The sequence below is a fragment of the Macrobrachium rosenbergii genome, chromosome 55 (genome assembly GCF_040412425.1).
Source record: "Macrobrachium rosenbergii isolate ZJJX-2024 chromosome 55, ASM4041242v1, whole genome shotgun sequence".
NCBI classification, from domain to species: domain Eukaryota; kingdom Metazoa; phylum Arthropoda; class Malacostraca; order Decapoda; family Palaemonidae; genus Macrobrachium; species Macrobrachium rosenbergii.
In genome coordinates, this window is record NC_089795.1 from 18702454 (window position 1) to 18717095 (window position 14642).

At 36.8% G+C, this 14642-nt stretch overlaps 1 protein-coding gene across 8 annotated transcripts; it reads left to right on the plus strand.

Moving 5' to 3' along the window:
- The first annotated feature begins 1378 nt into the window (after positions 1 to 1378).
- On the plus strand, positions 1379 to 6413 carry Atg10 (Autophagy-related 10). Of its 8 annotated transcripts, none has more exons than XR_010852201.1 (4): positions 1379 to 1783; positions 2485 to 3913; positions 5228 to 5399; positions 5718 to 6413. XR_010852201.1 is itself a non-coding variant. In XM_067099255.1 (4 exons), the coding sequence occupies exon 4, from the start codon at positions 5728 to 5730 to the stop codon at positions 6355 to 6357; it is 630 nt and encodes a 209-aa protein (XP_066955356.1). In that variant the 5' UTR covers positions 1535 to 1783; positions 2485 to 3913; positions 5228 to 5374; positions 5718 to 5727; the 3' UTR covers positions 6358 to 6413. The 8 variants fall into 8 exon arrangements, 7 of the variants coding, with proteins under 7 accessions (XP_066955361.1, XP_066955360.1, XP_066955356.1 ...); XM_067099255.1 differs by having other exon boundaries at positions 1535 to 1783; positions 5228 to 5374; XM_067099260.1 differs by lacking the exon at positions 5228 to 5399 and having other exon boundaries at positions 1533 to 1783; positions 2485 to 2908.
- Positions 6414 to 14642: the final 8229 nt, after the last annotated feature.

Here is a 14642-nt window from a genome sequence, read left to right on the forward strand (position 1 = left end):
AATGGAGGAGCGATGAAACTTCACATGTTTAAAGTATAGATGACGTAGCTTTAATAGAATTCTTATTTTATATTGAGATGGGACTCAGCATAAATGAAAGAAAAGTAGAAGTCATGACGATAAAGTATACGCAAATGGATGAAATAATAATAAATGGCCGAAGGCTTATTAAGGCTGAATCTTTTCATACATTTAGGAACAATGATATGCAGTACAGAGTCTCTTATGTTTAAATTTAATGAGAGATGAAAAAATCAAAATTGAACAGTAGGAAGGCTGAATAGGATTTGAAAATCAAATAGACAGACGCTGTATACAAAAGTGAGACGATACGTAAGTTTGGTATGATCTTTATTGCAATACAAACATGAATCATGACATGACATTGAAACTATATTTAAAAGATTTTGTCGATTTAAGAATAGAGTTTTAAGATAAATATTAGAGGTCAATTGGCAGGATAGAGTTAGATAAGATATCGTAGAAGAGGCAATGATGAAAGGAAGATGGTAATGGGCTGGATATTTCCTTTGCACAACCCCAGGAGACTTGTGCCTGATGGTTTCAGCTAAGTTCTTATGGGCACTATGAGAGTTGGAAGACCCAAGCCTACTTTGATGTGAGCTATGAGAAGGGAGGTTGGGGACGAGTGGAGATTAGTGGAAGATAAAGCGCAATTAACACACCAATTAACGTTCAGGTATACCTACGCAGGTCTGTATGCACAGTCGACCTGTGCAGGCACACCTGGACGTTAATGTGGACAACCTGCACAGTTTTTTTGCCTGCGCAGGCGACCTGAGCAAACAGTTCTTCTTAATCGATCTTTCTGAGTCGAAACGACGTGCGCAGGCGCGCTTGAATGCTAGTGTCGAGAGGCCAACTTTTTTGCTCAGGTCGCTCCCCAATCCCAACCTCGGATGAAGTGTGTTCCAGTCAGAAAAAGGAAGTGCTGAACTTTATTGAATCTGAAAGTTTTCATATCTAAATTAATGATGAATAGGAGTTATTTATTTTTTCAATAATTGATGATGGATGTCAGATTAATAAACATGTTTAGAATTTTTGCAATTTTTCCACAGGAAGAATAATTGTGTATATTGACTATCATAACAGATTAAAAAAGGGGCTGCATATTCTAAATCAGTCGAAAAATTAAAGGAGACTGATTCTGCTGTTGGCAAGGTTAGTATGTTTACCCATGGTTATAAACCATCTATGCAAGTACGTTTATAAATGAGAATCAATATTCAATGTAACGGAATAATGTAAAACAAAAATAGGTCTATATCCGTCTGTTCATGACTATGTACCGTACGTAATTCGGTGTTAACATGGGAGCAAAATACTATTCAACTTAGTAATGGAGCAAAATAAAACAATAGTAGATCATATAGTTCATTCATTGTTAACATCTTATGTTAAAGATGATTAACAGCCAACCTTCGCTGGACGCCTTTTTTTAGGCGTTTCTTATTTATGTTGTTATCAACAAGCCACTTATTGCCAGAGCATCGTGTGTTGGCGCCATGGCTGCTATAAAGAACTCAGACAAAAAACTGTATCGTAGTGGTGAAGGTATATCTGCACAGGCCTGCCAGTGGTGGCAGACCTGCTCAGGTATACCTGAACGTTAGGGGTGGGGTTTAGGAAGTGCTAATACAAAGAACAACCTCCAAACTACTACTACTACTTCTATCAACAGACGATTAGCTATGAACTGTTGATTACCTTTATGGAAGATGGAATGGACGTAACATAACTTACCCAGGCACCAACCAAGGTAACTAAAGAAAGCACCAGGATTGTGAGAGAGATCCACCTGCTGTCTTAATAGCCTATCAGCCTTTTTATTTTCTAGATAAGGCCAACAATACGTTGGCACGAGCGCATATTTTTAGAGCATCGTCTCTAAGAGCTTAGCTTACCATGTTCCATTTAGCCTAGGTGCTCTAGCCTATAATGTATTTTTATAATTTTTTTTTCAAGTTGATACAAACCTTCGCGGTACCTAATCCAACAGTTTACTGCATTATGTAAAGTCAAGATCAGCACACACATTAAATATATATTTACTGTATCATGGAAGACAATGAAAAAATGAGCAGATTATCTGCTTACAGAAGCAGATATGTAAAAAATAAAGGGAATAAAGGGGGAACGTAAATAAACAAAAGCGTGTCTTAAGGGATAGCCTACGGATCCATAGAATTTTGAGAAAATCGGAAATCTCTGCTTCTGTTAGCAGACAAACTGCCCATTTGTTCAGATTTATCAAAAAGTGGCTGCTGAAGAGCAAGAGCCCATGCCAGGTTCCTACCTGGTTCCTGGTTCCTAAGCGCTCACTCAACAAACACAGTTGCGGGCACACTACACTATTTGCTTGAGGTGCAGAGCTTTATTCCCTTATTGCTTTTTTTACAATCTCTGCTTCTGTAAGCAGATGAACTGTTCATTTTTTAACAAATATACTTCTGTTTGCAGATCTGTTGAAAGAAGAAATTGAAATTAGGAAAGAAAACTTAAACACGCACAAGGAAGCAGTGAATGTGGACCCCTAAACTGTAGGATTACCAGGAACCCACCCAACTTTCCTTTATAAGAGATACTGAAGTGTGCTCTCCATCATTGCTGTTGGTGAAGCTGACTTGCTCAGTATTTCAGAATTGAAGTGATTGATAATTGTGACATGTCTTGTGGATTATTTTTATTGTGATTGTGCGACTGCAAGTGATGGTGTCTGAAAATCTCCCAGCAAGAATGATCTGTGAGGGTGTACTGGACAGATTGAATGTTAACCTTTGACTGTTATTTTGTGTGTATATTGTGCAGAGGCTGTCTCTTAACTGTCTTAAGCATATCTTGGTTACCTACCCAGTGGAAGAAATTCAGTTCAGGGAGGCAGAAGGTGAATAACATTCCTTTGCTGTCTTCCAAGGGCAATGTTTTAATGGTATCCACTTGTCTGCCCCCTGCTTAGTCCAAAGAGAATATAGCCTACTTGGACCAGATAATGACCATCAGCTTGTAGTACTATTGTGGCCTGGGTTGCCCAAGCCCATGCACCCTGTAGTGTTTCCCTGCAAATTATAGGCTGTGTATACTCCTGCATGTCCCATTTAGGTAGTGAGGTCAACCAAACCAGTTCTGCTGCTGTTGTGAGCCACAAGGATATCGGAAATGATCGTTTTCAGTCACCTTTGGTGTCTTCCTACCATGTCTCTGTGGCTGGGACTTGTTCCAGACACATTTCGTGATCCCGTGAGCAGGGGCAAGATTAGGCTACTGCGTCTCTTTCTGCTTTAGTGGAGGATCCAGCTTGACCTGTCATGGTATGACTGCCCTTTTTCTGTGGGACCCATTCAGGCCAAGTTGGAGAGGCATTGTGATGAGATCATTGGGAAGTGACCAGAGTGACTCATCAGCACCTGATGTCCACCATCAATTGCACCTTGGCTTTCACCACAGAATCTGTACCAGCCTTTCAGCTGTCTCTGTCCCTTCTTGTGCAGGATGTACCAGATGAAGTACAAGTAGATTCTCTGGTATCAGGTACAGCAAGTTCATTATCCTCCAGCCACTCTGCCAAACTGCTGCAGGAGAAATATTATGTTAAAGAGGAGGCCAATATCTGCCCCCTCTGAGAGGAATGATGATATTCATAGCCTTGTTTTGTGAAATGGATCTGTGACAGTTCCCTCCTAACTCTTCTTAAAGAGTGAGAGTGAGGTTATGCTGGAGAAGAGGAGAACTAACATTCAGGGCTCCTTGATGTACCATGCAGTGTCCATTAAGGTTCTTTCAGGAACCGTGATTGGTGCTGCAGCTATGTCAACATCAGCCAAGTGAACTCCTTTATTTTGAATACCTCTGCACTTGCTGGCATGAAGGTATACAGTAACTATCTTTAAAAGTAAGTAGGTATCCAAATAATAAATTTTATTATGAAAATTCACATATTGTATATGTACATTATGTGAGGTATGTGGAGACAAGTATAGTAGTGCATTATATTTCCATGAATGTGTTCAAAGTTGTCTTGAATTTTTGTTTGAGTTTATTTTAATTGTTTATCATCAGGCTATCTTTTTAAACATCTAATTTAATGAATATTTAAAGAAATTTGTGCTACACTAGAAAACTTAATAACTAGCAAAATACCTGAGCCTCAACTTTTTTGAGTTCAAGGTCTTTACTGCAGGTTAAATTTATAATTGCATCCATGGTTCCCCTAACATATGTCTGTGGAAGCTAGGAGGCTGTACTACATATCACAATTCACAATAACTTTATGTTGTGGTTGCATAGAAAAGAAGTTGTAAAGGGATACTTGTCAGGAGTGTAAGGGCTAGGGGATTTGTGTCTGAGACTGGTATGAAAAGATATGTTTTCTTGTGAGAAAAGAGGGGAACAGTATCATGTCTGGGTAGATCTAGTGTGATTAACTCTTTTGCCTCCTTCCTGGTGTGTAGAAATAAAGAAGCAAGTAGATATGATTGGGCCTTGCTTTTCTGACTAGCAGCAGTGATGATACAATAAAGAACTTTGTTCTCGTGAATTCTTTTACACAAGAGTAACACCTCAAAATTATTATTGTTACTCATGATTAGTGTAGGTCAAGTAGCATTAATCTTCATTAGAACCTAAAAAAGCAGAATGCTGCAAGCCCCAAGGCTTCAGTAAAGAAAGAAGCCCTGTATTGTGAAAGAAATGCTAAAGTAACAATAAAATGTAGAAAAGTAACAAAAACAAACAAGACTACACACTTTGATTTTAGAGGGAGACTCATGTGAGTCTACTGAAGAAGGAGGCATTTACAGTACACCCATTTTGAACTTATGAAGTTCCAGCAATTTAAATTCATAACTGTGGAGATCATGCCATAATTTTATGACAGCTGAAAGAAAGCGTATAGAAAACTGGCATTGAATTTCACACCTGCAAATTTAGCATGCAGACTAGATACAGACAGATAGTTCTATGCAGTGGATAAAAATAATTATTGTGCATTTGATACCTATTCAGCCTTCAGATGACATGCACATCCTGTTCATAGGACTACTTCAAACTCATTCTCATACAGATATCACATACTTTTTCTGAGTAATATATAGGATTCCTCAAGCCTTTTATCTTAGCAATTCCTCTTAGATATGAACATTAAAGAGCTGCTTCTCACTTCTCACCTAAAGATCAACTTTAGCAAAAAAAAATTTGAACATTGCAGGGCCACATGCAAAATTCCAGTGGTTAACTTCTTCCTTGCAACAGCCTCCCACTACTGTGGAAGCTAACAGGAATTATGACTTCATGAATTGGGTCGCCCTATAGTGAGGGTTGCTTAAAAGAGAGAAGACTCAAGTCTTCATTCGAGGTAGTGTAACCCAATAGAATAAGAGGTTTGTATTTTAGGGGCATAAATATGATTTATAATTCTGTATTTTAAATTTTATAATTTTTTACTTATAAATGTGATATACAATATTAGACTTATGGTGAATCAAAATTTTAAAAACTAGTCATGAGGAGAAGTCAGAAGGATTGGTGTTTGTGCCAAATCTGTCTGTTTCACAAGTGTTTTTAGTTATTTTTCACTGTCAATTTTATTGTGTAAAGTTTTGAAATTTCTCTCTAAATTTTATGACTTAAATTTTTTAGAAACATTTTCCCATCTATTTATATAAATCTTGTTCTAATGCTATTGAAATGTGTTTCAGCATCATCACCATGTGCTATTTAACGTACAGAGAGTTTGTCGATGCCTGCTTGGAATTGATTGGCAAATCTCAGGAAATTGGAGATAATTGGAAGACAAATGGAAGTGTTGATGTTGAAGGGAATTTTTTCATCTCTAAGAAGCAATGCATTCCTGAAATTCATGAAACACAGAACATTAGAGATATTTTGGATGGCAACCATAAACTGAGTACCCAAAATTATTATTTTGAGCCTGATGACCCATCATGTATTTATGAATATCAACAGTGTGATTCTGTTACTTATGATTATCATGTAGTGTATAGTGTAAGCCATTCAGTACCAGTTTTATATTTTAATGCATGCCATATGACTGGGAATTCTTTGAAATTAGAAGAGATGTGGAGTAGAATTCCTACACAATTTCAAGAACAGGTAATGACAAGAAAATGGGAGAGCTTAACTCAGCATGATCATCCAGTATTAGGTGTTCCCTACTTTCACTTGCATCCTTGTAATACTATGAAGTTGATGTCTCAGTTAAAATTTGAAAATGAGCCGTCTTCGGAACTCAAAGGTAAAAAATATATTCTAAGTTGGTTGAGCATGTTTGGACCAATTGTGGGACTGGAATTGTCCAACCAGTATTTTACAACATAGATTTTTAAAATTATTTGTTTTATACATCATTGGGAAATAAAATAGTTTTTAAAACATATGCTCTTTTAAAAATACAAGCCACTGCATTATGCTTCACTTCGAAGTGATCTGCTCCATGCTCATTAGGTTGAAAAAGAAAAAGACTACACACCTCCCTGTCACATTCTGAATAAGGCTTTGTTTTCTAATTGATATGTCCACAGCTAGTGGGATGGAGTGGGAGAGAGGACAACAGTACAAGGCATCGGTTTATATGTTTATACAAGGACAAACCAGTGTTTTAAACTCCTAAGATGGAAAACAATTGAAGTAGAGTAGCAATGGTTGAAATGATGTCATCAGTTGAAAATATGATGTACTTGAATCTGTCTTGTTGCCAGCACACCCAAAGAGGGATCACTCAGAGTTTATGTCATGTTATGCTTGCCACTTTGGTGGGCCTGAGCAAGAAGCTGCTGGATTGATAACAGTCAACGGTTTGTCATGTAAACAGGGCTGGACAAAGTTAGTACAGATGGACTGGGATCTCCAACTGACTGAACTACTTGGTTAAACAAAAAATTGTTCCAGAAGGGTTGTGGTGTTCTGGGTGACAAAGTAGTAAGTGTAAGAGTAACAGATAAGCACTGGTGATGAGTTCAAGCAGAGTTCAAGGTAAAAATGTGTCTTTGGAGAGTCATAATCTGGTATCATCGGGACTTATGTTTGTCGTTATTGGAACTTCTATGTATATTTCCCAGCCATGTTGGAGAGTAATTGATGTAGAAGGATCTCTGAATTACCTGGACAACCCAGAAGTGTCAGCTTGGTGCAGAAGTCAAAGGCAGAGGAGAGGGGCACTGATTGTTTTATTTCTGCTGGAAATGTATTATATACTCTTAATTAAATATGCTACAAGTTACATTTTTTGTAGAAGCTAGTTTAAAAACACCACTGATTGTTCTAACTTCTCTCCTAGAACCTTGGTGAGGATGAACCAGCCATCCCCACATTGAGTTTCAGAGCAAAATCAATCTCTGTGGTCCCCAAGACCATAGAGTCAACAAATACCTGAAACTCAATGGGACTAGACAATCACTGCAAAAAAGCTAGTGAACACCAGCCATCAAGAAACAATGGGTGAGCCTTGTGTGTCCAACTCACAGGTAACAAAGCCATTTTCATGGCATATTGAAGTACCTCAAGAGACACATCACTTTTTTTACTTCATTAATCTTATTTAATGCCAACAAGCTCCACTGTTGCTGCCAAGTATTGTTCATTGATTTCCTAATACAGAATTTGGTATTAGGTCTCAATATAACACAATGTATCTCCCTGAAAGTAGTTCTGCTGTTGCTCGCTTATTCTTGTTTGCCCATGTGCTGGCACCCAGTAAAAAGAACTTGGATTCCTCTGCTTTAAGTGGGAGCCATTGCAGAATCTATAGAATTGAAGGTTTAGTGGAATTAAAAACCCTAAATACTTGCCATATACTTTTAGCATCTAAAAAGCAGTAACATTACCTTCACCATTTATAGTTACAATTGGAGAGTCTGTGCAACTTATCCCATTACCTCTTGACTATACTCTGTCAGTGAAGGTACAGAGGTGACTTTCCTGTTTCAAATAAAAGGCATGGGATCAGAGAAGATTTAAATGCATCTGCGTTAAGCGTAGTGCCAACATGGTGAAAACTTAAAATATTTCATTTGGTTGGAGTCGTTGATGTACATATATATTTCACATCTATGATTGAATTTAGAGAAAATGAGTGCTCTATTTAATCTTCAAAAAGTTTGATAATCTGCACCCCAAGACATGTCAGTGATTTTAATGCATTAAGCATTTGCCTTTAAGTAATTTAAGGTGAGCCACCCATACCATTTGTCAAAGATTAATCCTAAAAAGTGAGGGCTATGTTCATAAGGGACCCTTGATCTTTAACATATGCATCAAGTTCTGGATGTACTTGAATATGGCAAAAATGTACAATAACTATGAACTGTAGAGAGCTTAAATCCATTCGTATTTGCTCCTCTGATAATTTTGTCTCAACTTTAACCATTTTGGCCCTAACAGAAAATGAGAAATCATTGACAAAAATTATACAAAAGATATGGAGAATTATAGAGACATGCCATTTATTGCTAGAGAAAATAGAATGACACTCAGCATTACTTTGAGGAATACTACCTGTGTGGCATTTCCTTCATAGCAAAGTATTACTGTTGTGAGATTCAAGACGAGAGGTCTGGGTTTAACTGATTTATTTTTCGGAAGCCAGGTATACGTTGAGGAATGCGGACAGAAAGGTGGTCACTGACCTGTGGATCCCATGTCACGCATTTGGGCAAGAAATTGTTTGTTAGATGACATATAAATGAGAATAATTCGCGTTATAATAAATGTACAAAAGTGGTTGCACACATCGGCGGAAAGGCCGAACAATAATACGTATAGAGAGACATATAAAAATATGAAATAATAAGAGGTAATATACATGACGTGATTAATGCAGAAATGAAGAGGCTCTTGATGCCTTTACACTCTACCTTCTTTGACATGAAGGAAATAGTGGATTTAAAATGCCCAGGTGAACAATGGCAACTCCCATTAAATTGGAATCATGTATGTATTGTTTGAAGGGTTCCTTGCCCCAAGCAGCAGCATATGCCTTTTCAAGGTGAAAAATAAATTCACTAGATGATGCTTGGATGCAAATACTTCACAAATAGAGGATTCAAGACGGTCAAATGTTTTCAGTGTTACCCACGCTGAGCAGGAGACAAGACGCCTTTTTTTTATTTATTTAGAAACTACACAAATCCTCCATTGACCATCTTCCCCATTATCTTGCACAGACAAGATGTCAATACTATAGGGCAGTGACAAGCAGCTGATAGCTTATCTTTACCTAGTTTCTAAATCCAATATTGTGGAGTTATTGCTGTCATGAAAAATTTTATGTGATGCTTATTAGAGATACCAAATTTGGTATTTCTGTGAACATTCTTAATCATTACATGTGGGATGTCAGGGCAAGTGGTTGTATCACTGCAGGTTGAGAAGGCTGCGTTGAACTGTCAATGCAGCCTTAAGTATTTGGATCATGTTTATTTTGTAATGTTCTTTATTAGATGTTTTGAATACAGTTTTGTGTGATATTTGCAAAACCATTTTTCAATCATTTTTGTTCTGTACAATTAGCTGATACTGGAATTCATAACAAAACTACCAAAGAATGGTGACCTGACTGAATGTGGTACTTAAAGAAGCATTGCATTTTTATTGGTTGAATAAAGGCATTCAGTATGACTATTCTGAACAGGCTGAAGAAAGAAATTGATAAGATGGAAGTTGCAGGATTCTTCTTAATTCATTGAGAAATCAAGATGCATCCCCCTCTGTATGGCAATATTAGTGACTGGAGCAACATCTGGTATTTCAGATACACTTGCAAAATGATTAGGAAGGTATTAACTCTGCAGCATTGGTAACTAAGTACAGGTATCCTTTAAATAATGAAATTTTGATTTACAAGTGTTTTGTTTTATGGCAGTCATCAAAAAAACAAACATTGTTAATTTATCCCATAAAATTTTAGGGAGCAGTTTTACTAGCAAGAGATATTTGCGCAGTATAAATATGTGCTGCTTGATACTTGTCGTCAGACCTGCAGTGATATTCACACCTTCTCTCCCCCTCCTTCATTTCTGAATATAAAATCATAAATAATTACTGTATATATAATACTAATGTCTCATGCAACTGTGAGACCTAAATTTAGCTTAATTTTAGGATGTAGCATCATATGCAAAAATATAAAATCTCTAAATGCTTTTGTGTGACACATATCCAAACCACAGCACATTTTTCTTCATGTGTTATAAATGAATTAACAGTACTTTTAAGTAGAAGATCTCACAAAGTATTTTCATGTTACATGCGGAAGGAAAAAGAAAACCTCTGCTAACATGATCCAGTTGGGCTACTTCTCAACTGACTCAAATCAGGGAAATGATGCGAAAAATGTTATCGAAAGGGAGGGAAGATGTGGACCATGAAGAAGTAAATGAGGAGAAGGCGGAATGGAAGATACAAATGAAAAGAGGAAAATATGGAAGAGGTAGTTGAAGAAGACTATGACAAGAATTATCAAAGTAGATGAAAACTTTAAGACATTTTTAGAGAGGCCATTGTGACTGGCCACTTCATGCCCTTAATTAGCCATAGCTCCATCGTGGAGTCTTAGCTATGAAGAAATCAACAGGCTGCCTCTTGAATTGGAACTTGAATGTGAAACTTAGGCCAAAGGACAAGCGCTGGAACCCATGAGGTCATTCTGCGCTGAAAGGGAAATTGATAGTAAAACGGTTTTAAAGGTGTAATGGGAGGAAAACCTCGCAGTTGTACCATGAGAAAATTGTTGGGAGAAGTTGGAATGTAAGATGGAAGAAAGATAACATGAACAGAGGTACAGTTTTAAAGGGATGGAAGGGTTTGCAGCGAGGGGCTGAATGGATGCCGCAAAGAACCTAAAGTAATTCCTACAATGCACCGCATGAGGTGCAATGATGGCGCTACTCCTCGACGGGGTACTGCCTTTTGAAGGATGAAAGCTTATAAAAATGAGATAAAACAGCAAAAAGACCATTACAGTGCCTATCAGCAGAGGGAAAGAAACAGTCGCAGAACCTTTCTGGGCGCCACAGGTTAGTCGAGAACGACTGAGTTTCCAAAATGATGTTCAACAAATAACATTTCAGGACGTGGATAAGAAACAACATTCAGATAAAAAACATTGCAGCGCATGGAAAGTAAATATTAAATGTGTAAGTAAACATAACATTAAGAGGAGAAGAATTTAGCATCCCAAAACTTAAACGTGAATAAAGCTTCGGTTCGATATGTGATCTGACAGTGAACCAAAATGTAATCAGTGTTGCGGAAGATCGAGAAGAGCAAAGAACGATCATTTATGAATTACATAGGACCGGTAACGTTTAAATGATACAAAACTGAATTCCTTAAGAAGCATTTATAGGGAACAAGGATCAAAGGCATTTGCTGTCAATGCAAGATTTCCAGAAGAGATCATTCGAATTTCCTGTAAATGAAAAACAGTAAAACAGAAAAACGAGAACAGTCAGACAGGAAATAAATTATCACAGTTTTCACGCTCATATTACCGAGTAAGACGAAAGTATTTAAAAATAGCAATCTATTCTGTCACTGATTTTCACCCTCAAAAAACCATATTTGTTAAAGGTGCTGATTTGAAGAAGGCAACGTGGAGACAAAAACAGAGAATTAACCGATGATTTATGAAGATGATGAGGATTCCACTAATATGCAGAAATCACTGGCCCGAACTTAGTAATATGAAGGTTAAACTTCTTATGCTTTCCCGTTATGAATTTCTATGGCAACTTACCTATAACTACCAGATGCATATTTCGTTCATGAGCTCAAAAGAGCCACACTGGATTTTTCCGGAAATGGGCCTAGTCAGTTCTCCCTTGTGCGATCAACATCGTTTTTTGGGAAAAAAAAGCCATCATGCTTCTTTTGAGCTCATCAGGAAAATATGTATTTGGTAGTTATTGGTGAGCTGCAATTGTAATTCATAATACGTAAGCATCAGAAGTTTAACCTCCGTAGGACTAAGTACTGTAAAGTCAAAGATTTCTGTGTACGTATATAGTGTGTGTGTATTATGTATATATATATATATATATATATATATATATATATATATATATATATATATATATATATATATATATGTGTGTGTGTGTGTGTGTGTGTGTGTGTGTGTGTTTGTGTGTGTGTGTGTGTATGTATATATACGCACACAGAAAGTATATACTGTATATATAAGCGAAAATGACGGGCAGAAGTTCTGTGCCAAGCGCCTTCACGTGTTTATTCACGCATCTTCGGGACAAAAATGAGACACAGTTGCCAAAGAAGGTTACAAGGTAAACAAAAAGAACAAGAATACCCGATGGTTAATTGTCAAAGGGTTAATAAACAAAGAGATGATCCAGGATAATCCGGGATCACGCAGTCACAAACGAAAACCATACACTTAACCATAAGAGATAAGGAAGCTTAGCCATACAGAATCCAAAAACATGTATAAAACTGAATGTTAATTTTATTGCTAAATAATTTACTCCCGTCTGTAAAATTCACTTCAGAGGAAGAAAGAAACTGTGATTTGAATTTTCTTGATGTAAGTGTCCATAAACATGGTAGAAATTTCACCTTTTCAGTCTTTCAAAAATCAAGTAACATTGGCTCTTTTGTTCATCATTACTATTCCAGTCATCATCAAAATGTTAAATTCTCTGTTTTTTCTAGGATATTCTTAAGGGCTCTGCGTGTTTGTTAAAGTTAAGTATACCTTATTTTAACCAGACCACTGAGCTGATTAACAGCTCTCCTAGAGCTGGCCCGAAGGATTAGATTTATTTTACTTGGCTAAGAACTAACTGGTTATCTAACAACGGGACCTACAGCTTATTGTGGAATCCGAACCACATTTTAGCGAGAAATGAATTTCTATCACCAGAAATAAATTCCTCTAATTCTTCATTGGCCGGTCGGAGAATTGAACGTGGGGCCAGCAGAGTGCTAGCTGAGAAGGGTACCCACCCCTCCAATGAGGAATTCTCTGCGTGTTTGAAACCCCCGCAGTTCACTGATTCTGAGATTAAAACTATTTATGATATTGCCTTGAAACTTAAATACCCAAAGACTTGTAGATGTAGCATGGAAAAGAGCCGGGAAAACATCTTATTTAACTAATAACAAACTTGAACTTAGTAAGCATAATATTCTCAAATTACCATATGACGAAAGGTTTTTAGAAATTTCTTGAATTTTAATGTTTTCAGTAATTTTAATGTTATGAGCTTAACAATAAAAAAATCTCCTAAAGATGTTTCTGGTTGCATATATGAAATTCCTTGTAAAAAGTGTGATAAAATGTATTGCGGACAAACTGGACCACTTTCACAACGAATCAAACAACACCAATATTCTGTGAGAACTGGCCAAATATCAAATGCATTATTCCTACATATGAGAGATTTAGACCATCCTATTAATTGGAGTGAAGCAAGACCCTTATTCTCATGTAATGACGCAGTTAAAGGGAATATCATTGAATCTTGTTTTATCATTTCAAATAATGTAAATATTCTAAATTTAGGTCTTGGTTTGTTTAAACTCGATGCCTTCATAATTAAAAAAGTTGTTGACAATTTTATACATGTTCTTGGATTGTGTATGGCTAAGCTTCTGTATCTCTTATGGTTAAGTCTATGGTCTTAGTTTGTGACCGCGTGATCCTGGATTATCCTGGATAATCTGTTTATTACCCTTTTGACAATTAACCATCTGGTATTCTTGTTCCTTTTGTTTACCTTGTAACCTTCTTTGCAACTGTGACTCAATTGTGCCCTGAAGATACGTGATTAAAAATGTGAAAGTGCTTTGTACTGAACTTCTGCCTTTCATTTTCCTGTGGCATTGCTTATATATATATAATTTATATATATATATATATATATATATATATATATATATATATATATATATATATATATATATATATATATATATATATATATATATATCTATATATTTATAGCACACACATACTGAACTCACTTGCGTCTACTGTGATTTTTAAGCACATTCACACACACAGATATATATATATATATATATATATATATATATATATATATATATATATATATATATATATATATATATATATACAAACCCAGCCGCTTGCAGGGGAGGACAAGCCAATCCAACTCAGTGCTGGTCCCTAGCCTAGATAAATGGGGAGGATAGGCGTCAGGAAGGCATCCGGCCATAAAATCCAGCCAAAACCAAATGTGACAGTTGACTTTCATCAGAAATTGGATATTGCTAGGGCGTTCCCCGTAGGTGACTCGCAGGGTCCTTACCTGCCCCCTGTGATAAATGGGCAAGTGCTACTGGGTAATGGGGGCCCTGGTTAAAGAAGCGAGTCCAAAAAAATGAGAAGAGTGAGGAGAAGGAAGATGGTGGTAACTTTGAGAGTTGGAACTTTTAACGTGGGGACGATGACTGGAAAGGGAAGAGAGATAGCAGATCTGATGGAGAGAAGAAGGATAAGCATTTTGTGTGTGCAGGAGAGTAGATGGAGGGGAAATAAAGCAAGAGAGCTGGGATGTGGATATAAATTGCTATATAGTGGAAACAAATAAGGAAGGTAGAAATGGAGTGGGAATAATTCCATC

Coding starts and splice junctions, on each gene's coding strand:
- Atg10 (XM_067099260.1), top strand. CDS start 5,728: ATGTGCTATTTAACGTACAGAGAGTTTGTCGATGCCTGCTTGGAATTG.